The sequence below is a fragment of the Sapajus apella genome, unplaced genomic scaffold (assembly GCF_009761245.1).
Source record: "Sapajus apella isolate SASKATOON/1434 unplaced genomic scaffold, GSC_monkey_1.0 scaffold52, whole genome shotgun sequence".
Classification (NCBI taxonomy): Eukaryota; Metazoa; Chordata; class Mammalia; order Primates; family Cebidae; genus Sapajus; species Sapajus apella.
In genome coordinates this window covers 14,293,656-14,319,344 of record NW_022436992.1, presented here as the reverse complement: position 1 = coordinate 14,319,344, position 25,689 = coordinate 14,293,656, and the positions used below count along the sequence as shown (strand labels likewise).

At 40.7% G+C, this 25,689-nt stretch overlaps 1 protein-coding gene and 1 non-coding gene across 2 annotated transcripts; both read right to left on the bottom strand.

Annotated features, from left to right (window-relative positions):
* Positions 1 to 61: 61 nt before the first annotated feature.
* On the bottom strand, positions 62 to 17,308 carry IL1A (interleukin 1 alpha). The gene is made up of 7 exons (XM_032243664.1): positions 16,374 to 17,308; positions 15,657 to 15,711; positions 14,649 to 14,697; positions 13,540 to 13,762; positions 5,486 to 5,659; positions 3,626 to 3,750; positions 62 to 1,397 (listed from the first exon to the last, which is right to left on the bottom strand). The coding sequence occupies exons 2-7, from the start codon at positions 15,701 to 15,703 to the stop codon at positions 1,197 to 1,199; spliced, it is 819 nt and encodes a 272-aa protein (XP_032099555.1). The 5' UTR covers positions 15,704 to 15,711; positions 16,374 to 17,308; the 3' UTR covers positions 62 to 1,196.
* Positions 17,309 to 25,034: 7,726 nt separating this feature from the next.
* Positions 25,035 to 25,141, bottom strand: LOC116527036. The gene has a single exon (XR_004258353.1). It is a non-coding gene; the product is annotated as a U6 spliceosomal RNA (small nuclear RNA).
* Positions 25,142 to 25,689: the final 548 nt, after the last annotated feature.

Genomic DNA, 25,689 nt, shown 5'->3' with positions numbered 1-25,689 from the left:
TTTACCATTTGTCCCTAATTACCATGCAGTAAAATAATGGTAAAGACAATGAATAACTATGTGTCAGAGAATTTTGTTGCAAGCTTTATGCAGTTAATGACTGATAACAATGAACTCACTATTGTTGATAATAAGGTAACATTATGGTCTGATCACAATTTTTAGCACCTGGAAGAAACATTGATTACATTCCAGAAAAGAAAGTTTTGATAACAGTAGTCTCATGGTCGTCAAAGTTGAGTTCATCTCATTTTAGCTTGTAGGACTTGATTGCAGGCGGAATTGAATGAAACGAGAATGCCCAGGCAAGTTTAAAGGCAAAAGAGTCAAAGATCAGACCAATTATCTGCTCAAAGTAATTAATGTACGTTTATTACATAATTATAGGACTCCCAAGTACTAGAATGCAGATTTCATGACTATGGAATAAGCACAACTTGGACCAAAATGCCTTGTATTAATAAAATCAAACTTCCTTATCCTGGAAAACACTGCTATTGTGGAGGATGCAAGGAGCTCCCATAAATATAATACGTTATAATTATCTTAAATATATCTATAAATACATATATAAAAATAATAATTTAAAAATAACATTTCATGTTTTGCCTTATTCTTGAGGCTGAGCTTCAAGAAGTACTTTACCAAAATGACCTCCCTGATTAGCATACAAAACTGTTGAGGCAGAAAGGCTTAGCTATTATTCCCTCCATTTTGAAAACAATAAACTGAGGTCCCAGAAACTTATGCTATTTAATTAAGAGTTCATCAGCAACTTAAAAACAGAAGGCAAACAGCTGAAATGGAATGCTAGGTCTGTGGGTTCTCATTTCAACTGTTACTGCGCATATTTCTTAGTTTTCTTATGCCTTAATTTGCCCATCTGTAATATGGGTAGAGTCTTTTGGTAGCCACATTCAGTAGCTCTGGTCCTCCTAAGATTATTATAAAGAATAATAATTAAAATGATTGGTACTATGCAAAGTATAGGGTGTTCTTTAAATAACAAACCACATTATATGTTAGTGTTGGTTTCACTAGACATTGCTCCTCTCTTGCAAAGAGTGTAAACATTCATTTAGAATCACAAAGGCTCAGCACATGCTCAGCAAATGACTAACAGTAAAGCATTTAGCTTCTTCATGTACATGGTACATATAAACTGTCAACACTGCACAAGTGAGTAGACTCCAGAGCTAAGCCTGGTTTTCCAGTATCTGAAAGTCAGTGATAAAGGGTGGCCCCGTTGCCAAGCACACCAAACTGTCTTGCATTGTGGCAATAAGCAAATCTGGATGGGCAACTGATCTGAAGTAGCTCTTAGTTCCTTGAGTTTCCCAGAAGAAGAGGAGGTTAGTCTCACTACCTGTGATGGTTTTGGGTATTTCAGGCATCTCCTATGCAGAAAAGAAGATAATTCAGTTAGAGAACAAGATGTTGGAAAAAGGACTGAAGCCCAATCCCTTGGCATTTGGCCTTCATGAGAAACAGCACTTTAGGACTATAGCTGAAACATGATGCTATAGGCTCTTCATTTATTTGTTCATTCAGCAAGCATTTGTGGCATCCTATTAGATGTGTGGCCATGTCTATCAAGTTGACCTCCTTATTTGATTGGAGAGAGATCTAACTTAGTTATGAAGATTGCCAATGACACTAGTGTCTCACTGTATCCAGGCAGGTAGGAGTGAAACATTGTTTCTATCCTGCTTTCAATGCAGGCCTACAGCATCTTGCATCAAATCTGAGCACTGGTGATTCTAAGCCCCCTAAACATTTTGATCTTTAAGAGAACAAATCATACCTTTGGGAAATCAGTTTAGTATTTAGATGACATTTATCTCAGTATTAAAGTCAACAGTTGAAGGTTAAACACAATTTAGGAATAAGGTTAAAATACTTAGGTTAAAATACTTAGGAATTTTGCACACACGCAAAATTCCTAAGTATATCAGTAGCTAAACTCTTTTGATATACTCTCCTTAGAATGTACTTTTCTTGTGAGTATGAGTAGAATTTATCAATACTTCTATGGAAAAATAGATTTCAAATTCCAAGCTGAGATGCTTCTTTCCTACTTTTTAAAATCTAAAGCAAGTAAATATACTTTTGAGGCTTCCTTGGGGTTTCTGATGCCAGCAAGGATTTATTTCCCAAACCTATTCCTCTTCTAGTTTTTCCTTATCAGTAAATGGTGTTTCTCCTCTTTCTCCTGTTGGTTCTGTCTCTAAAATATAACCCAATTCTGTTTATTTCCACTTCTTTTCCTTACCCCACCCCCATGACTGCTGTTAAACCTCCTCATTGGGCTTTCTGCTTTCTCTATTGCCTTCCTTCTGATCTGTTTTCTATTTTAGGAAATATAAGTGAGGTCAGGGCATTTCTCTGTTTGAAATCCATTAATGGATTTTCATTGTACCTCAAAAGAAATCCAGACGCAAGCTCTGCAAGCACTAGTCCCTACATATTTTTCCTCCTCCTCACAATGCCCCAGTTCCAAGAGTGCTTCCTTCTGATCCTTGGAACTGTCCTTTATGAGCTTGAAGTTGTAGGGCCTGGGTACATTCAGATCCCTCTGAATGTTCTACCTCCAAACCCCCAACCATGACCCGCCCCCTCCTGTTGGCAGCTCTCATCTCAAGGAGCATTGTTCTTACCACTTTGTCTAAATAGCACTCTCCCACTTTATCTTAGCACTCTATTCTTTTTTTTTTTTTAAGCATCTTGTTCTTTTGTTAGTTGTTTGGGTTATCTATTTTCCGTATCCTCTAGAAGACCAAGTTCTATGAGATGAGGGATTTTGATGCACCACTGTATATATAGCTGTTGGCACTATGCCTGAAAAATAAAAGGATATCAATGAATAATGCTAGCCTTTATTCATTGATATCAATAAGCTACTGCCCTACTCTGTGGACATCACTTGATTCAAGTAGAAAAGCACGGGCAGGCACATAAATTCTAGTTGGGGATAGAAGGTCTTGGATTATACACTTACAAATTGAGTCACCTACTTATCAGTAGAGAAAACATCTAAGGTTATAGTTTGTGTGTGTGTGTGTGTGTGTGTGTGTGTGTGTGTGTTTGAGGGGGAAAGTGGTAGTAGAGATAGGGCTGGGATGAGGAATTATGCTGGCATCAATGCAGAGAGAGGGGCAATGGAAGCAGCAGGGCCCATTTTGGGACTTGGCTCCCAGCCTTTTGCTTTGCGCCCATTGGCAGGTGATTAATTCTTTCCGATCTCAGTTGGCTTATTTGAGTTCTTGGAGGCAGGCCACATTGTCCTAATGTCTAATATCGTGTAGGTCAGATAATAGATGTCAGTAAAGATCAATGGAATAAATGGATGCCCTGGGATGGGAGGTGAACAGGGTCAGGCAAGGAAAGGAAAAAGAAAGAAGAAAGTAATTTATCTCTTATTTACTTTTGCCACCTCTATTATATTTTCTTACAGATCTTGCCAAGGCATGCCTCTGGAGTCAATGGGAGTGGTGTGGGCAGGTGGCGGCTGTGGTAGGAAGGAAAGAGGATGGTGTCACCTTGTTAGGGGTATCTGCCTATTGGGCTTATTTACAAACATATGAGATGTAAATTGAGAGTAAGGTGGAGACAAAGGGAAACTGACCTTCAGCAACACCGGTTGGTTTTCATCTTGGGCACTCACATACAATCGAGTTTTTGAGATTCTTAGAGCCACATAATCTTTGTCATCATCCTTTGATGATATATAACCATCCATGTCAAATTTCACTGGTGAAGAGAAGAACCAAAAAGGAAGTAAATTCATTGTATTTGTATAAAATCAAGTGTTCTGTAGATTATGTGTGCATGATTGTGTGTGTGTGTGTGTAATTAGGTCCCCGCTTATGGTGTAAATACCTAGAAGTCAGGAATGGAATTCTATACATCTTTGTAGCCTTCACAATGTCTGCCACACTCACTGGGCAGGTAAATACCTGGTTAATGTTCTTAGAATTTTCTACATGGAATGAATTCTTGGAGGCTGAATACGTGTTGAATCTCCTATAATTTCATTAGTGGGATAAGACCTTGTTATTTCTCTCTCTTTTTTTTTTTTTGAGACGGAGTCTCACTCTGTCACCCAGGCTGGAGTGCAATGGCATGATCTCGGCTCACTGCAACCTCCGCCTCCCAGGTTCAAGCGATTCTCTTGCCTCAGCCTCCTGAGTAGCTGGGATTACAGGTGCATGGCACCACGCCCCGCTAATTTTTGTATTTTTAGTAGAGACGGGATTTCAACATCTTGGCCAGGCTTGTCTTGAACTCCTGACCTAGTGATCCACCCACTTCGGCCTCCCAAAGTACTGGGATTACAGGCGTGAGCCACCGCGCACAGTCAAGACCTTGTAATTGTTTAGATCATGAGTTTACAATGACCTAACATGTATCATATGTTCCTAAACTCTGACCTAATATGGAGGAGTTTAGGAACATATGACACACTCATATGTTGCTAGTGATACTGAAAAGTAGTTCAGTTTTTACTAAGAGAATAAAACTTAATAAGAACTGTCAAATTATTTATGCCCATTAATCTAGGCCTTCCACTTTGGGATATGCTCCAAAGAAATCACCAGATAGGAGAAAAAACAATAATATATACAAAGATATGTGCAAACAAGCTATTTAGAGTAAACCCAAGGGACCAACATAGCAACATTAATGAATTGTCTAGTGCAATTGAAAATGGCAAATACATATATGATGTCAATATTGGGAAAATTGTAGAAATAATATTGAGTAGGAAAATAGAATACAAAATAATTTGTAAATGTAGAGTTGAAAGCTAAATGTAGTGTGTTAGATAAAGTGCATCCAATCAGAAAAAGTCTTGCTTGTTTATTGCAAAGTTGCCTCTCTGGACCTTTGAAAATATGTATACTTGTTGATATGTCCTGAAAATAAAACATGTCTGCCATGAAAATTGCATGTGTGTGATAAAAGGTTTTTGACACTAAACTTCATCCTTTAGGCCATATTTGTAGCTTATTGGCGGTTTTGCCTCACCGGTATGTTATCAGAGATAATAAAGACCTTCCTAGTTTGGTGTCACTTGTGAAGTTGATCAATAGACTTTTTAAAGGAGAGCGATTGTTCTTCATTGGCTTCTGGGTAAATCTAAGAAAGTCATTTAATATGTCTGACAGTCAGTTTCCTCAGTTTTAAAATTGGGGGTAGGAATGAAAGAACAAAGGAGGCAGAGTACATCAGCAAGCTTTGTGCATGACTCTGTGCTCTCAAAGATAGGAAACTTGTCCCTTGTGGAACTTCCAGATTTAGTTGAAACTTCTGCCCTGGTGTGGGATTTTTACAGGGTCGCTGTGCTTCAAGCTGTTCTAGAATAATTGTGTAACCCAGGACTCTGAAGAGGTGTGTTTTTTGCAAGCAGAAAGATTGAAATAAATAAATAAGTAAATGAAAGGAGGGGAAGATGACAGAAATGTCTAGTGCTATTTTAATATACCTGCTTCATCCAGATTTTGTAATGCAGTAGTCATGAGGTGCTGATCGTTGGTTCGAATTATACTTTGATGATTGAGGGCGACATTCAGGATGAATTGGTGTTTCCTGGTCTTATTAAAGTTGTATTTTGCATTGCTCAGGAAGCTGAAAGGTGCTAACTTGGGCTTGATGATTTCTAAAACCATGATCACAAGTTCTGATTAATGTCTATGTACAAACACAGATGATATGCACACTCTGGTACAAGCAGGGAAAATAATCCTGGAGGGGACGTTAGGAATATTCCAATCCAGATGAGGAAGCAGAGAGAAGTAAAATCACCCAGTCAGCAGCAGAATTTGTTTTTTAGGATTATCCTTATTGTTACTTATGTGCTTCTTTTTAAACTTTGATTCCTCAGGCAATAGTTTTGTTGTTTTTAAAAAAGACTATTTGTGCAACTTTCTCATTTTTCATTGTTTGGGTGTTTCTAACTGGTCAGGAAAACTACCAGTATTTCCCATCTATGTTTTCAAATGAATACACTCTGAGAAAAAAATGAATGCATTAAAAATCATTATATATGCACTGAGAGTAAAGATCCACCACCTTTCTGCAAAGTGACACATATAAATAGCATCACAAATCCTCATGGCACTGGGAAATTCTACTTCTAGAAATATATTCTAAGGAAATAAATGGTGAGAGCAATGAATATTTATACAGATGTTCATTGTTGCATTGCTTATAATGGTGAAAAATGGGCACCCTAAAATCTTCTTGATACATTGTTAAGAAAAGCTGGATATAAAGTTGTAAATAGTGTGATCTTAATAGCATTAGACATATTTGTTCACAGGTGGGTATTTGTATAGAGAAGACTTTAAGGAAATTGCTGGCAGTAGTAAACTCTCAGTGGCAATATGAGTGATTTTTATTTTTTTGTATTTTGTTACATTTTAAAACCTTCTAGGTGAACGTGTGTTATTTCTTAAGTATTATCTTAAAAACAGGAATATTGGGTTTATAGTTCATGTAGAGGCTTCTACAGTAAAGGCATGGAAGAGAAGCTATGATTTTTATACTCAGGTAAAACTGAATTAGATTTGAGGCTCTCTCACTTACAGATGTGTGCCGTTGGGCTGTTTACCTATCTCAATGAGCTTAATTCCCTTTCAGGTAAAATAAGAAGGTAGGATTTTTGTGAGGTTTAGACATAATCCAATCATTAATAGATTAGTATTGCTGGTAGTATTCATACAGGTAGTAGTAGTAATAATAGTAATCGTTAACATTTATTGGGTGCTTACTAGGTACCAGACATTATTCTAATCCAGAAGTTAGGGAATGTTGACTCATTTAATCTTTTCAACAGTCAGGAGGGCCCAGCTAGCTCAGTCTGTATAGCATAAGACTCTTAATCTTTACAACAATCCAATGAGTGGGGGACTCTGATTATCCCCATTTTACAGTAGAGGAAACTGAATCACAGAAAATTATGTAACATGCTCAAGGAGACATAATTAGTATGAGAGGAACATGGCTTGTAAGTGGTGTTATTACTGCTTTCTCCTGAAAGGCTAAAAGTCACACAACCTTTACAAAATGGACAAGAAATAAGGCTATGAAGAAGTATTCTAGATTCGGGCCACTTGCTCATCTCTCCCTCCTGAAGAAGGATAAAAATTAATTTATCTTCTATACAGTTACCAGACTAATGCTTGGTTGTTTTCTTGTTATTCTGACTCCAGGTTTTATTTTCCCGTATATTCTATTGTTGCCACTTGCTTAAAACTTGAAGGCCGGATGCAATCCAAGATGGCCAAATAGGAACAGCTCTGGAGTGCAGTTCCCAGGTAGAGCGGTGCAGAGGGTGAGTGCTCACTGCATTTCCAAACAAATTTTCACTGCCCACAGACCAGGCGATTCCCAGGCCGCAAAGTACCACGGGTTTTCAGCATGGCAGTTTCAGCCGGAGCCGCATCTGCACACAGAAACTCACACAAGTCTGGGCTGCCATTTTGGCTGGTGCCCGGAATGCCTAGGAACAGAGCGAGCCATTCAACTGGAAGGTAGGGGGCTAAGACAGGGAGCCAGGGGATCTGGCTCAGTGGGTACCACCCCCACAAAACAAGCAATCTGAAAAGTTCTGGATTGAGAGTTTCACAACAAGCGCAGCTGGACCCACAACCATCCAGCTCAGTGGGGGAAAGGGTGCCCCCCACTACTGAGGCAGTCCGCCACAACCAAGGCAGTTAACACAGCAGCTGGGCAGAGCCTGTAGCAGCTCAGCAACGCCTCTGCTGTCAGACTATAACTAGACTACTCTGGCGGGGCAGGGTATCTATAAAGACAAGGCAGCAGCACAACAGGGACTTACAAATAAAGCCGACCTTCCTAGGACAGAGCACCTGGAAAAAGAGGCGGTTATGAGTTCAGCTGCAGCAGACTTAAAGGTACCTGCCCAGCAGCTCTGCACAGAACAGTGGAGCTCTCAGCACAGCACTTGAGCTCCCATAAGGTACTGGCTGTCTCCTCAAGCAGCTCCCTGATGCCCGTATACCCAAAGAGACACCGCACAAAGGGGAGATCAGGCCGACATCTGGTGGGTACCCATCTGGGACGAGGATAGCAGAGGAAGAAACCTGCGGCAACCCTTGCTGTTCTGCGGTCCCGACAGGCAATCCCCAGGTGAGCAGGGTCTGGAGTGGACCTCCAGTGGTTCTGCAGCAGAGGGGCCTGACTGTTAGAAAGAAAATTAAGAAGCAGAAAGAAATAGCTTCAACATCAACAAAAAGCACATCCACTCAGAGATCCTCATCCGAAAGTCACCAACTACAAAGACCGCAGGTAGATAAAACCACTAAGATGGGAAGAAACCAGCCCAAAAAGGAGGAAAACACCAAAAACTGGAACACCTCTTCTCCTCAAAGGGATCACAACTCCTCACCAGCTAGAGATCAAGGTTGGATGGCAAATGAATCGGATGAATTGACAGAAACAGGCTTCAGAAGATGGGTAATAACAAACTTCTCAGAATTAAAAGAACATGTTCTAACCCAATGCAAATAAACTGAGAACCTAGGAAAAAGGTGAGATGAGATGCTATCTAGGATAAACAGCTTAGAGAAGAATATAAATGACTTGATGGAGCTGAAAAACACCACACGAGAACTTCGCCAAGCATACATACACAAGTTTCAATAGCCGAATTGACCAAGCAGAAGAAAGGATATCAGAGACTGAAGATTAACTCAATGAAATAAAGCTAGAAGGCAAGAATAGAGAAAAAAGAGTGAAAAGAAATGAACAAAGCCGCCAAGAAATATGGGATTATGTGAAAAGACCTAATCTACATTTGATAGGGGTACCTGAATGTGACAGAGAGAATGAATCCAAGCTGGAAAACACTCTTCAGGATATTATCCAGGAAAACTTCCCCAACCTAGCAAGGCAGGCCAGCATTCAAGTCCAGGAAATACAGAGAACACCACAAAGATATTCTTCAAGAAGAGCAACCCCAAGGCACATAATTGTCAGATTCACCAGGGTTGAAATGAAGGAAAAAATACTAAGGGCAGCTAGAGAGAAAGGTCGGGTTACCCACAAAGGGAAGTCCATCAGATTCACAGTGGATCTCTCAGCAGAAACTCTACAATCCAGAAGAGAGTGGGGACCAATATTCAACAGCCTTAAAGAAAAGAGCTTTGAATCTAGAATTTCATATCCAGCCAAACTAAGCTTCATAAGTGAGGGAGAAAGAAAATCCTTTATGGACAAGCAATTGTTGAGAGATTTCGTCACCATCAGGCTTGCCTTACAAGAGCTCCTGAAAGAAGCATTAAACAAGAAAGGAACAACCAGTACCAGCCACTCCAAAAATGTACCAAACGGTAAAGACCATTGAAACAATAAAGAAAATGTGTCAACTAATGGGCAAAACAGCCAGCTAGCATCAAAATGGCAGCTTCAAATTCACACATAGCAATATTAATCTTAAATGTAAATGGACTAAACGCCCCAATCAAAAGATACAGACAGGCAAATTGGATAAAAAGTCAAAACCCATCAGTGTGCTGTATTCAGGAAATATATATCACGTGCAAGGACACACATAGGCTCAAAATAAAGGGATGGAGGAAGATTTATCAAGCAAATGGAGAGCAAAAAAAAAAGCAGGAGTTGCAATCCTGGTCTCTGATAAAATGGACTTTAAACCAACAAAGATCAAAAGAGACAAAAAAGGGCCTTACATAATGGTAAAAGGATCAATGCATCAAGAAGAGCTAATGATCCTAAATATATACACGCCCAATACAGGAGCACCCAGGTTCATAAAACAAGTTCTTAATGACCTACAAAGAGACTTAGACTCCCACACAATAGCAGTGGGAGACTTAACACTCCACTGTCAATGTTAGATGGATCAACAAGACAGAAAATTAACAAGGATATCCAGGACTTGAACTCAGATCTGGACCAAGCAGACCTAATAGACATCTACAGAAATGTCCACCCCAAATCCACAGAATATGCATTCTTCTCAGCACCACATCACACCTACTTTAAAATTGACCACGTAATTGGAAGTAAATCACTCCTCAGCAAATGCCAAAGAACGGAAATCATAACTAACAGTCTCTCAGACCACAGCGCAATCAAATTAGAACTTATAATTAAGAAAACTAACTCAGAACCGCACAACCTTCTCTTGGAAACTGAACAACTGGCTCCTGAATGTCAACTGGATAAACAATGGAATGAAGGCAGAAATAAAGATGATCTTTGAAACCAATGAAAACGAAGACACAACGTACCAGGATCTCTGGGACACATTTAAATCAGTGTCTAAGGGAAATTTATAGCAATGAATGCCCACCAGAGAATCAAGGAAAGATCTAAAATCGACATCCTATCGACAAAATTGAAAGAGCTAGAGGATCAAGATTAAAAAAACTCAAAAGCTAGCAGAAAAGAAATAACTAAGATCAGAGCAGAACTGAAGGAGATAGAGACACAAAAAATATTCAAAAAATCAATAAATCCAGGAGCTGGTTTTTGGAAAAGATCAATAAAATAGACAGACCACTATCCAGATTAATAAAAAAGAAAAGGGAGAAGAATCAGATGCAATAAAAAATGATAAAGGGGATATCACCACTAACTCCACAGAAATACAAATTACAATCAGAGATTACTACAAACAACTCTATGCACAGAAACCAGTATGCCTGGAAGAAATGGATAAATTCCTGGACACTTGCACCCTCCCAAGCCTAAACCAGGAAGAAGTTGAAACCTTGAACTGACCGATAACAAGGGCTGAAGTTGAGGCGGTAATTAATAGGCTACCAACCAAAAAAAGTCCAGGTCCAGCAGGTTCACAGTGGAATTCTACCAGATGTACAAAGAGGAGCTGATACCATTCCTTCTGAAACTATTCTAAACAATCTAAAGAGACAGAATCCTCCCCAATTCATTTTATGAGGCCAACATCATCCTGATACCAAAACCCGGCAGAGACTCAACAAGAAAAGAAAATTTCAGGCCAATATCCATGATGAACATAGATGCAAAAATCTTCAATAAAATACTGGCAAACTGATTGCAACAGTACAGCAAAAGCTTATCCATCATGATCAATTAGGCTTCATTCCGGGGATGCAAGGCTGGTTCAACATACATAAGTCAATAAATGTAATCCACTACACAAACAGAACCAAAGACAAAAACCACATGATTGTCTCAATAGATGCAGAGAAGGCCTTTGACAAAATTCAACAGCACTTTATGCTAAAAACTCTCAATAAACTAGGTATTGAAGGAACATATCTCAAAATAATAAAAGCTATTTATGACAAACCTACAGCCAATATCATACTGAATGGGTAAAAACTGAAAGCATTCCCTTTGAAATCTGGCACTAGACAAGGATGCCCTCTGTCACCACTCCTATTCAATATAGTATTGAAAGTTCTAGCCAGAGCAATCAGGCAAGAAAATGAAATAAAGTGTATTCAATTAGGAAAGGGAAAGGAGGAAGTTAAATTGTCTCTATTTGCAGATGACATGATTGTATATTTAGAAGACCCCATCATCTCAGCCCAAAATCTCCTTAAACTGATAAGCAACTTCAGCAAAGTCTCAGGATACAAAATCAATGTGCAGAAATCACAAGCATTTCTATACACCAATAACAGACTAGCAGAGAGCCAAATCATGCACAAACTGCCACTTACAATTGCTACAAAGAGAATAAAATACTAGGAATACAACTAACAAAAGATGTAAACGCCCTCTTCAAGGAGAACTACAAACCACTGCTCAAGGAAATAAAAGAGGACACAAACAAATGAAGAAACATTCCATGCTCATGGTTAGGAAGAATCAATATCATGAAAATGGCCATGCTGCCCAAAGTAATCTATAGATTCAATGCTATCCCCATGAAGATACCAATGACCTTCTTCACAGATTTGGAAAAATCCACCTAAATTTCATATGGAACCAAAAGAGAGCCCGTATAGCCAAGACAATCCTAAGCAAAATGAACAAAGCCAGAGGCATCATGCCACCTGATTTCAGACTATACTACAAAACTACAGTAATCAAAACAGCATGGTACTGGTACCAAAACAGAGTTATAGGCCAATGGAACAGAACAGAGGCCTCGGAAGCAACGCCACACATCTACAACTATCTGATCTTTGACAAACCTGACAAAAACAAGCAATGGGGAAACAATTCCCTGTTTAATAAACAGTGCTGGGAAAACTGGCTAGCAGTGTGCAGAAAGCAGAAACTGGACCCCCTTCCTGACACCTTACACTAAAATTAACTCCAGATGGATTAAAGACTTAAACATAAGACCTAACACCACAAAAACCCTAGAAGAAAACCTAGACAAAACCATTCAGGACATAGGCATAGGCAAGGACTTCATGACTAAAACACCAAAAACATTGGCAACAAAAGCCAAAATAGACAAATGAGACCTAATTAAACACCAGAGCTTCTGTACAGCAAAATAAACAATGATTAGAGTGAACTGGCAACCAACAGAATGGGAAACAATTTTTGAAATCTACCCATTTGACACAGGGCTAACGTCCAGATTCTACAAAGAACTAAAACATATTTACAAGAAAAAAACAAACCAATCCAGAAGTGGGAGAAGGATATGAATGGACACTTTTCAAAAGAAGACATACATGAGGCCAACAAACATATGAAAAATGCTCATTGTCACTGATTATTCGAGAAATGCAAATCAAAACCACATTGAGATACCACCTCATGCCAGTTAGAATGGCGATCATTAAAAAATCTGGAGACAACAGATGCTGGAGAGGATGTGGAGAAATAGGAACACTTTCACACTGTTGGTGGGAGTGTAAACTAGTTCAACCATTGTGGAAGACAGTGTGGCACTTCCTCAAGGACCTAGAAATAGAAATTCCATTTGACCCAGGAATCCTGTTACTGGGTATATACCCAAAGGATTATAAATCATTCTATTATGAAGATACATGCACACATATGATCATAGCGGCACTGCTTACAATAGCAAAGACCTGGAACTAACCCAAATGCCCATCGACAATAGACTGTACAAGGAAAATGTGGCACATACACACCATGGAATACTATGCAGCCATAAGAAACGATGAGTTCGTGTCCTTTGTAGGGACATGGATGAACCTGAAAACCATGATTCTCAGCAAACTGACACAAGAACAGAAATTCAAACACCGCATGTTCTCACTCACAGGTGGGTGTTGAACAATGAGAACACATGGACAAAGGAAGGGGAGCATCACACACTGGGGTCTGTTGGTGGGGGCCAAGGGAGGGATGGGAAGGTGGGAGGTCGGGGAGGGATAACATGGGGAGAAATGCCAGATGTAGGTGATGGGGGGACGGAGGCAGCAAACCACATTACCATGTGTGTACCTATGCAACAATCCTGCATGATCTGCACATGTACTCCAGAACCTAAAGTACAATAAAATTTAAAAAAAAAAAAAAAAAAAAAAAACCTTGAAAGCAAGGATATTATTGTGCTCGACCCCTTACCTTCTTCTATGTTATTGACGATGGCCTCCAGGTCATCATCAGTGATGGATTGGTTTAAACTCAACCGTCTCTTCTTCAGAACCTTCCCATTGGTTGACACTATCACCACACTCTCCTTGAAGGTAAGCTTGGATGTCTTAGAGGTTTCGGAGATATTCAGAGACACAGATTGATCCATGCATTCTTCATGGAGTGAGCCATAGTTTACATCATAGAAGGATTTCTATTATGAAGGAAAACAGAAACTGAGAGTCTGTCCATGGTCAGGGAATGAAAGTCCATTCAACAGGTGCTGTATTCTACAGATGTAGCGAGAAGGATCTGTTTCATTAGGCTTCCCTCCTTCTCTCCTCCCTCTCTCCCTTCTGCCTTACTTTCCTCCCTCCTTTTCTTCCAGGATAAAGAGATGTATGATTTCTTAGGAGGACTTTTTTCATTTATTTGCATGCTCAAAAATGAGATGTTGTAACTAAATAGGTTAAAAATGATTGTAGTGAGTGTTAGCTTTCCAATTAGTGCCCTCTCAGGAGGCTAAAAATCTACTTAACAATGCTCAAAATATTTTAGAAATACTCTTTTGGGGACAACTTTTAAATCCAGCACTGAAGACATACCAGGCAGTACTTATACTGTCTATTTTTGGTCTCCAAACACAATAACACAGCTTGGTGGGTGGCTGTAGATTTCTCGCTTTCAATTGGCTTGTTTCCTCTCCCTCAGCTTCATGTTTGGAGACGTTCTCTAACCTCCGATGCTGGTGTCAGAGAGGACAACCACAACACATTATGTTAGGAGACAGATCCCTGGTGAAGCAGCTTGTAGGGCCTGTCAGGATGGCATAACTAACATCCTGAAGCCAGGATGATGAAGCCAGAAGACTGTAGTTCTTAGGGATTTGGGATAGTTCTGCCGTGTTCTGGGAGAAGCCAATGCACATCAACTATTAATTTAGAGAAGCAACTGGTCTCATAATGAAGAAAGGCAGGTCTCTGGACCTCTAGTGAGGGTAAAACAAACGTATCTAAGGTTCAAGCCATTTCTGTTCTCTTTCGATGAAGAAACTACTGTTTAAGAATAGCAGTCCCATGAGAATTACAGTTATTGCTTACCTGATTCACAGAGAGATGGTCAATGGAGGAACTATACTCTTCATTTTCACTGTCAAAATAAGATGGTGAGAATGTAATTCTGTTTGTTATGTCACTGTGGTCTCTGGCCAACACATTTTAATGACCATGTTAGTTGTGGGTCACACACATACACACAGCTGTCATCTTTGAAATGTAAGGACTTCTATACATACACATAGGTAGAGTAATTCATACCTTACTAATCTGGAATTAGTAGTCATCAAGACAGGCTTTGAGCTTTACCTGCGCTTTATCTATAAAAATTGGACTTGGCTAACAAACTGAAGAATTTTAATTGAAGTTCATGGAAGAATGTTAAGCTCCTTAAGAGAAAAGAAAGGCTTTTGAAGCACTTTATTTTTATTTTAACTGAATAGATTATATGTTACACATTGCTTTCATTACACATACTTAATAATTTATACTTAGTAAAATATCCAGGCAAAATTTGACAGCCTCGTTTGTATTAGTATTTACTACAGATAATGGAAACATCATGTTAGTTTAATATGTTCTGTAATTTTAACTTTGTGATCATTTACCTTTCTTCTACATCTGAGTAAGGCTTGCCTGTGTATGTGCGTTCACATGCCCAACTTGCTGTGGAGCCATTTCCTGTTCCTGACTGAGATCAAGTTTTCCTGAGAATGGATTCTCTCTCAGTCCAGTAAAGCCTATTCTTGTATCAGGGCATGTGATCTCAACCGAGGCTGTGTCTAAGTCCATGTTGAAATTCATGTAGGACTCAGCAGCACTCAAAAATAATTTTTCTAAAATTGCGGTCTCCCTGCCAATGTAATCTCAGTTTAACATGCTGAATGCTTAGTTTTTCTGGATCTTTTCTGAACCTGCTCTGACTTCAGGACTAGTACATATCTCTATAGCCTCTGCCGGCCTGGCCTCATGCTGGTCGCTGTTACACTTAGCTGGATTCTAGTGGGCCTTGAAACCCTCATTAAATCACGAGAGATAAATCTTATTTCTTACCTATAACAGTTCTTCAGATCTTCAAACAGGTCTGGAACTTTGGCCATCTTGACTTCTGCAACAGAGAACACCAGCGGCTGTCAGCCCAGCCAGCCTCTAAGCAAGATCCCCGTGAGGACAGCCCCTCCTCTTCGTGCTTTTTGCAAACTTTGTAGAATGACTTAGTCCATGTTCAGCATTTTTCTCCATTCTTCTAGCTCCTTTGAATTAGTTTGCTATGTACCTGTCTCCTCTATTAGATCGTAAACTTCTTTCAGAATGTTTTATTTATATTGGGATTCCTTAAGTGTCCAACCCAATGTACTGCACAGAACAGGCATTCAATCAATGAAAGTTTGAAGAGGTTACAGGAACACCGCAAGAATAAGGTATTTGCCTTACACAGAGGTAACAGAGAGACAGAGTTGGAAATGCTCAAATATCTCCTAATAATTTTGGGTAGTAGAGATTCCCTCCCATGAGAAACCTCATTTGTATTCACTGATGCCCTAACAGGAAGCTAGTTCTGCCGTCCCTCAGTGAAACGAATCAGTCCTTATCAGTAAAATGAGAGAATCATTTTCTAAAATCTGTCTGTGATTCTAGTTCACACACCAAATCAGGGAGGGACAAATAAAGGAGAGGCTGTAGCTTTAGAGAAGGCAATGCAAGAGAAAACAGCCAAGGAGAAAAACAACAACAAAAAATACTTAATAGCTAGAGATGTGAGGACAATACCTTTGCTGACTCGGACGCCAATGAAATGACTCCTTCTCTGGCTGGCAGCTAAAGCCTGAGTCAGTCTTCTTTGCCTTTTGTATTCTCTCAAGTAGCAAGTAGGCGTGGCTACAAAGTGCGTCGTCAAAAGTGGGAATTTACGAGGAAGAATCTAGTTTTGTGTTTTTGATACTGGCTAAAATAATGAAAGATGGCAAACTGATATTATTGTTGTTTGAAGATAATCCAGAAGTTATTGACTTGGTTCATTTGTGTACTGCTGTGCAGTATATTATACAAACATGTAGTCTTAGAAAAAGGGAAGCACAGGAAACTTATCAAGTTTCTAAGAGGACGGGAGAAATCCTGAAATCAGAAGTCAGGTGGTTCGATTTGAAGAGGAATTTATTAATAATAATAGTTCTAATAGTAGCTGTAGTTGTGTTCTGGCCGAATTTGTTGATTGCGCCCTAGGGTTGAATGTGAATTGGCAGCATACTTGGCGGCTCCTGGCAGCTTTTGAGGGAAAATGAGCCATCTTTTCTGAAGAGGGAAGTTTGCTTGATTAAGGTGTAAATCACCTCAGAGTCTGGGGTGACAAGCTCCTGGTTAGGACAGGGTAGAGAAGAGGAAGGTGATATTTGACCACAAAGAAGCCTTGATCCTCTTACTCCTCTGAATATTGTCAACACATTTCCTACAGAGGGAACAGAGAACTCTTCACCCTGGCCCTGTTACCGTAAAGTAGCCCTCTAACGAGGACCAGAGAGAAGTCTGGTCTTCTCTAGGATATGTCCAAAGTGTGTCTTCTGTAGATACACCATGGCGTGTGCAAGCCCCAGGAGGTATGGGCACGGCCCCAGCCAGAAGCCAGTGGCTAAGTTTGGAAAGGAGTTTGGGAGAAAGGAAGACATGGATTTTTACATATGAGACTTCAGTGGTGTTGCCTGGTCACTATTATTAAAGAATTTCTTCTTTTTTATAATTCCCATGGTCAGCTTAGTTCAGGTGGCAGAACACCAGGCTCTTAACAAATGAATGTTTCAGGTTCCCAGTTGGAGTTTAAGCCATGTACCTTTTAAATAAAGGCAATGAACTAGGTGTGGTGGCATGCCCCCCTAGTCCTAGCTATTCAGGAGGCTGAGACAGGATGATCACTTGGGTCAGGGGTTCGAGGCCAGCGTGGGCAACATAGTGAAGCCCCTTTTCTAAAAAATTACAAACAAACAAAGGAAATGGATGGAAGAACAAGGTAGAAGAGAGAAAAAAAAATTAAAGAGAAAGGCAAGGCACTGAAACATGGTACAGAAAAGCAAAAAAGCATATATCTGGGAGGAAAGAGGCTTGTGTGAGTTGGATAAAGTATTCTCTCTGTTCCTGTTTAACTGTAAATAATGGAGTTGGTTAGATGATCATAAGGTCTACTTCAGGTGCAAAAATCTCTTATTCTGATTTAATGCCAGTCTGACTCTCCTGGTCATAGACCTGGTGCTATAATAGTTATAACAAGAGCCACAGAAATAACCACACTTGGATGTAAGCAATGTAAGTGTAACACCAGACTAAGGTAGAAGCTTGGGTGTCTCAGGATAAATCCTGAAGAAACAGTGATGCCAGCCAGCTGGTTACATTTCTGCTTACCTTGGTTCTTCCTTAGGCAACACAGAAATGTTAATCTTGATTACCCCCTCTCCTCCTGAGAATCTTATTAGGGCTATTGCTAAGGAGCAATTGCAAAGCACACTGCAAATGTGAAGCTGCTATGGAGATGCTACTAAACAAAAATAATAACAACACTAATGATGGCTTCAGTCACTCAAGAACCTGTATAATCATCATTATAATGCCTTAGTTCACCAAAGAAAATATAGTTCTTATGAAAATATTCGCTTGAAAGCTTCAACAGGGATAGCATTTTCAGGTGAAGGCCTGAAGGTATTTAGCTTCTGGGAGCAAAACATAGCATCTCTTTGGTAATCCAGGAAAACACCCTTGTTCCACCAACACAGGCAATACCCATCCTGGTCCCATCCTCACTCTTCTGTTGTAGTGAATTCCCCAATGTGGTTGTTTAATTTCTCAAGGAGAACATGGTTGAGAAACAGCCAACTTGGGTTAGAATATCACCCAAACTTTTCCTTCACATGACCTTCTTGGAATTTGATTTTTTTTTTTTTTTTTGGACAGAGTCTCACTCTGTCGCTAAACTGGAGTGCAGTGACGAGATCTCAGCTCACTGCAACCTCCGCCTCCTGGTTCAAGTGATTCTCCAGCCTCAGCCTCCCGAGTAGCTAGGACTACAGGTGTGTGCCACCACACCCAGCTATTTTGTGTGTGTGTATTTTTAGCAGAGATGGGGTTTCACCGTGTTGGCCAGGATGGTGTCCATCTTCTGACCTCATGATCTACCCACCTCGGGCTCCTAAAGTGCTGGGTTTACAGGCATGAGCCACTGTGCTCGGCCGAAAATTGATTTTTAAAGGAAGGCTAGGGTGGGTGAGGTTCAAAAAAAGGTGGGCCCTTGCATTGTTTTGGGGAGCCCGCTTTTCTGTGACTGTGAACAAAGATCACTTCTTCTAGAAAAGGGATAGTGGAACGTACTGGGCAGGCCTGTGGTGTGTGTATTGGGAGCCATCCTGTGACAGGGACTTTAGGTGGCTTCAGGCACCCACCTCTTGGATCTGAGGAGGCCTCAAAAAATCCTTAATGAGTCACTGTCATCTAAATCACTCAGGAAAAAAAAAAAAAAACTATTGTGTACTTATTCCGTGCCATGGATTTTGCTAGGAATCAGTAGTTTTTTCTGATAATCCACAAAATCAGATATGCAAGGCGAGATGATCTACATTGGTAGGTGACTGGATATGTTCTATGAGATTGGAGCTTGTGGGTCCAAAGAACCATGGTGAAGCCTTTCATGTGACAATTGCTTTATAGTTTACTTGCATTGTCTCACTGCCTCCTCACTGCACCTGCAAGAGGTAGCAGATACTATCTTCCTTCATAGCTGAGGACCCTTGAAGAGGTTAAGTGACCACCCAAGATCACAAGACTGTTGAAACCAGTGCTTGAATTCTGGCTTCTGCTTCTGAGTCAAATTTTCTCTTTCCACTGCATAAAGATGCTTGAGCTCTTATCACCACCAACACCAAGTTATGGCCAAAAAAGATCATCCTTAGGATCTTTCGCCCTCAAACATGCTATCATTCAGTGACTCTAGGATCCTTGTTAAAAAAAAAAAAACCTGTGGGGGGTGGGGGGAAGGGATCGAAATATCTCCCCTCCCTTTCTTTACCTCCTCTGATGAAATCTGATTTTATTCTGTGATATATAAGACCTGGATGAAGGTGACTGTTGTAATTGGGTAAATGGTTAGTGGTGGAATCTGGTTGTGAACTTCAGTCATGGTCTTGCCATTATTCCATGAAAACAGGAAACATTTGTAAATATACTTGGAAGCAACTTTAAAAGCAACTTTAAAATTGTTGCATATGGTAGGGTCTGACAGAATCACTTGAATGCAGAGAAAAACATAACATTTTCCTGTGAATTTTCAGGGAAATGCAATTATTTCCTTTCAGGTGATATAAAACCTCTTCAGAGGAATAAAGCATGCCTAAGCCAAAGCATGCAGAGACAAGTGAGCCTTTAGTTGCAAGTCATGCTCTATTTAGTTATGTGTTTTTAAATTCCATGACAGCTTCAGAGAAGGAGGAAAGGAGTTAATGACCTACCATGTTCAAGGCATTATAATACATTATCTCACTTAATACTCTCATCAAACCTGTGAGGCAGATGTTCTTATCACATCAGAAGAGGAAGTTAAGGTCTAGAGAGATTAAGCAAGCTAAGGTTGCAAGGTTACCAAGTTTCCTAAATGGGGTCCAGCCCCAAGGCATACCCTTCTTCAACCGCGAGGATGTCTCTTTTCCTTAATGTAGCTGCTTCCTTTCCTGTGTTCATTAAGTTTTAATTATTCTGCTTTAACTTAGTCTATTGAAGGTCCCAGAATTACATGTTAGAGAAGGATGAACATCGGAGCCCATGTAGATTAATCTCTTACTTTTATAAAAAAGGGAACAGCGTAACAAGGAAGTATGGCCCCAGGTCACATGGAGAATTCATATGAGAGTGGGAGGTAAAATTAAAACTCAATTTCTTGAATTCTAGTTCAAAGTATCCTACTACTTAGGTGAGTCAATGAAGAGAGAAAAAAATGAAGAAATAATCTCTAATACCTTCTCATCCATGAGTAAAAAGGAGTGGCTGGGTGTGGTGGTTCATGCCTCTAATCCCAGCACTTTGGGAGGCTGAGGCTGGTGGATCACCTGAGGTCAGGGGTTTGAGAGCAGCCCGGTCAATATGATGAAACTCCGTCTCTACTAAAAATACAAAAAATTAGCTGGGTGTGGTGGCAGGTGCCTGTAATCTCAGCTACTTGGGAGGCTGAAGTAGGAGAATTGCTTGAACCCAGGAGGTGGAGGTTGCAGTAAGCCTTGCACTCCAACCTGGGCAACAAGATCAAAACTCAGTCTCAAAAAAAAAGGAGAGTTACAAAGAATGAAACCCTGTTAAGTAAGTAAAATCAGCCATGATTCCTGCTATCCTGAAAGCTGACAGTGAAGACCTTCATCAATACATTTCTAAATGAGTAGATAATTACAAACTGAGATAAGCACAGTAAGGGTGTGAGACAGAAGCACATGTATTAGCCTGGAAGTGGGCAGTTCCGTGGAGAGCAAAGAGGGAAAATTCCAGGCTGAGATAAGTTCCTAGGGGTCAAAAAGGGTAGAAGTAGGTCACTGAGTTTGGAGCTCAGAGAGTGGAGAGGGAAGGAGTAAGGGGTATAGGGGTGGAGGGTGGGTTGGTGAGATGAGGATGAGGAGGAAAATAATAGCCAAATAGTTATGGCCTTAAGTAGGCTTCATGAGGTCTTTACTCAGAGTTTAACGGGAAGCCATTAAGAGTTGTATGTATTGGTGACACAATCAGCTTTGTGCTTCTAAAGGATCACCTTTGTGTTTGAAAACAATTTCTAGATTTTAAAGCAGTAGACAAAGGACAGAGATTATAAAGAGAAATGAGAAAGCTACAAAATGTACATGGAAACCAGTCTTGCTGCCTTAACTCAAACTGTGTGACAAAGACAGCAAGTGCTTTGGAAGCCAGAGAGTCAAGGGATGGCTGCAGCTTGGAGGATATGGAGCAATTCGAGTGGGCTAAAATCTGAAGTCCATAGCAGGAAGGGACAGCTTCACGTTCAGTCAGCAAATTTCTTTCTTCTTTTTTTTTTTTTTAAGCAGTAATTTATTTATTGAGAGCCTCCTCTTCCCACTCTTGCAGTTTCTAGGTCACTTTTTCCACTCATAGACTTTGTGCACAAGCCCCAGAAAGATGGCTGGGGGCAGGGGCACTGTGTGTTGTTCAGTGAGACCCATAATGAAGTGTTGCTTAGAAATTTCTAAGTGAGGATATGGCCCGTCTGCTTCTAACAGCCTGCACTCAGGGGTAAAGAAATGACTTAAAGTTGGAACCTATATTTAAAGTGGAAATAGAGTGTAAAAGTTTGGAAAATGTGTAGCCTGGGCAAGTGGCAGAGAAAGAATTCAAGCAGGGTGCAGAGCAATTATTGCTAGAAAGATTAGCATGACTAAAAGGGAGCCTGGTGCTACTATCCAAGACAGTAGGAAAAAGGACTGGAGAGCATTTCAGAGATCTATTAAGCAACTCCGCCCATCACAGATGCAGAGGTTTGGTGCACTAGGCCCAGAGGTTTTATGGGCCAGGCCAGGGCCCCAACTGCTGTGCACAGCCTTGGGACACTGCTGCTGCATCTTGGCCACTCTGCTCTGGCTCCAGCCTTGGCTCAAAGGGGCCAATAATACAGCTTGGGCCACTGCTTCAGAGGGCATAAGCCATAAGCCTTGGTGGCTTCCATGTGGTGTTAAGCCTGCAGGCGCGCAAAATGCAAGATTGAGGGAGCTTGGGCACTTCCACCTAGATTTCAGAGGATGTGTCAGAAAGCCTAGGTTCCCAGGCAGAAGCATGATATAGGGGCAGAGCCCCTGCAGAGAACCTCTATTAGGGCAATGCCAAAGGAAAATGTGGGGTTGGAGTCCTCACCCACAGTCCCCAGTGGGGCACTGCCTGGTGGTGCTGTGGAAATGGGGCTGCTACCTTCCAGACCCCAGAGTGGTAGATGCATTGGCAGCTGGCACCCTGAGCCTGGAAAAGCTGCCGGCACTCAACTCCAACCCATGAGAACAGCCACATGGGCTACTCCCAGGGAAGCCACAGAGGCAGGGCTGTCTAAGGCCTTGTGAGCCTACCCCTTGAACCATCTTGCAGGACATGGAATCAAAGATTATGTAGCAGCTTTAAGGCTTAATGTCTTCCCTGCTCAATTTCAGACTTGCATGGGACCTGTTGTCCTTTTTTTTTTTTTTTTTTGTCAGAGGTGTTTGAACGAGAACAATTCCATCTTAAATAGGGGCTGGGTAAAATAAGGCTGAGACCTTCTGGGCTGCATTCCTAGGAGGTTAGGAATTCTGTCACAAGATGAGATAGGAGGTTGGCACAAGAAGGAGGTAGCAAAGACCTGGCCGATAAAACAGCTTACAGTAAAGAAGACAGCCAAAACCCACAAAGCCGAAATGGTGATGATATGGTTTGGCTCTATGTCTCCACCCAAATCTCATCTTGAATTGTAGTTCCCCTAATCCCCACATGCTGAGGGCAGGACCTGGTGGGAAGTGATTGGATCATGGAGGCAATTTCCCCCATGCTGTTCGCATGATACTGAGTGAGTTCTCACGAGATCTGATGGTTTTATAAGTGTTTGGAAGTTCCTCCTACACACATGCTCACACTGTCTCTTACAGCCTTGTGAAAAAGGTGCTTGCTTTCCTTTCCACCATGCTTGTAAGTTTCCCTGAGGCCTCCCCAGCTGTGCAGAACTGTGAGTCAATTAAACCTTTTTTCTTTATAAAGTACCCAGTCTTGGGCAGTTCTTCACAGCAGTGTGAGAACAGAATAATACAGATAGCCTGGAGAGTGACCTGTGGTCATTCTCACTGCTCATTGTATGCTAAATATAATGTATTAGCACGCTAAAAGACACTCCCACCAAAACCCAAACAGTCATGTATGTGCTTGTCTCAGCACCATGACAGTCTACAGATGCCATGGCAACATCTGAAAGGTACCCCATATGGACTAACAAGCAGAGAAATCCTTGGCTCTGGGAGTTGCCTACCCCGTTCCCAGAAAAATTGTGAATAATCCACCCCTTGTTTAACATATTATTAAGAAATAACTATAAGTATCCTTAGTCCAGCAGCCCAAGCTACTGTTCTGCCTATGGAGTAGCCGTTCTTTATTCCATTATTTTCTTAATAAACTTGCTTTTACTTCACTCTATGGACTCACCTGGAATTCTTTCTTGTTGGGACCCCTTTCTGGCAACATTTTGACCAATTTCTCCCTTCTGGAATGGGAATATTTGCACAATGCCTGTATCGGTTTTGTATCTCAGAAGAAAATAATTTGTTTTTGACTTTACAGGCTCATAGGTGGAAGGAACTTGACTTGATCTCAGATGAGACTTTGGACTTTGGGACTTTGGGTTGGGGCTAGAATGAGTTAAAACTTGGGGGGATTATTGGGAAGGCATGATTTTATTTTGCAACGTGAGAAGCACATGAGATCTGGGGGGCCAGGGGTGGAACAATATGGTTTGGATGTCTGCTCCCTGCAAATCTCACATCGTAATGTAATCCCCAGTGTTGAAGGTGAGGCCTCCTGGGAGATGTTTGGATCATGGGGACAGATCCTTCATGAATAACTCTGCACTGTCCTCTCAATAGGGACTGAGTTCTCACAAAACCTGGTTGTTTAGAAGTGTGTGTGGTACCTCCTCCCTCACTGTCTTGCTTCTGCTCTCGCCATGTGACATGCCTGGCCTCCTTTACCTTTTGCCATGCTTGGAAACTTCCTGAGGCCCTCACCAGACAAAGTATCATGTCATACTTTTTGTACAGCCTGCAAAACCAGGAGCCAAAATAAACTTCTTTTCCTTGTTAATTACCCAGCCTTAGGTATTTCTTTATAGCAACACAAATATGGCCGAATACAGTGATGAACAGGACTGCCTCTTCTTTCCCTTCTTTCTTGAAGACCTGTCCTTCTTTCCCTCCTTCATAGATGCCCTTTAAAAATCAGAGTTCCTCAGAGAGCTTCCTGTGTGGAAGCAGTCGTGTCTATTCCTGTCTCTCACTTTCCTTCTTACTAATTCTTCTTATCTCATCAGAAGTGCATTTTTAAGAAATTCCCTTTCCTTTTGAGTCATTTTCTTTAGTGGAGTCAAGGCTATCTCTGGTCTGAACTTGGTTTTCGATTTCCAAGAATAACAGTGTTACTTTTGATTCAGATTCTAAAACATGTTCATTAAATTTTGCTGAGGAAATATAGCCATGTAAAGAAGAAAAGAAAATCTGCAATTTAATAACTAGAGATAATCATTGTTATGACTGCATTGTCTTTCCTTTCAGTCTTTCTTTTCTTTTTTTTTTTTGGAGGTGGAGGTGGAAATGGGGTTAGACGTAGGAACATTCCTTAATGGGGTCAGTGACTTCAGTTAAAGGATCCTCAGTTTCTCCACAGTCTTGGACATTAGAAAACGAAAAAAATATGGAACGCTTCACGAATTTGCGTGTCATCCTTGCGCAGGGGCCATGCCAATCTTCTCTATATCCTTCCAATTTTAGTATATGTGCTGCCAAAGCGAGCCCCAGTCTTTCTTTTCTTAAGACATACATAGATTTGCTTTTAGACAATTAGGACACTCAAAAATTTTTTTGACATTTGCTTTCCTGAAATCTAGAGAAATATATGTGGTAGACAGTGCTCACCAATACCTGCTCATTTGAGAGATTACTCAACTAATGTCTGTCTTTATTTCTTTATTTCCTGGTCTCCCTTGCAGTTTAGACTGGGGACATGTGGTTTGTTCTGGCTGGTGAACTGTGAGAGGAAGTGATGTGTTGCGTGTCTTGGCTGACGCAATCAAGGGCCATTGTGTGTCTGTGTCATATAAACTTACCCTGATGCAACAACTTTGGAAGTCACGTGTTTGAGAGAATGCTGCAAATGCATAAGGTGTGGCTGCAAATGCACGAGAGTAGAACGACCTGCAGTAGATGTAGGAAGTCACTGAGATTTCGGAATTTATTTGTTACTGTAGTATAACCTAGCCTATTCTGACTAATCCTATATATTAGTCAGAATATGTCCCCTTCCCTTCTTTATCACAAGCTCCAAGATGACGTTCACTTTATCT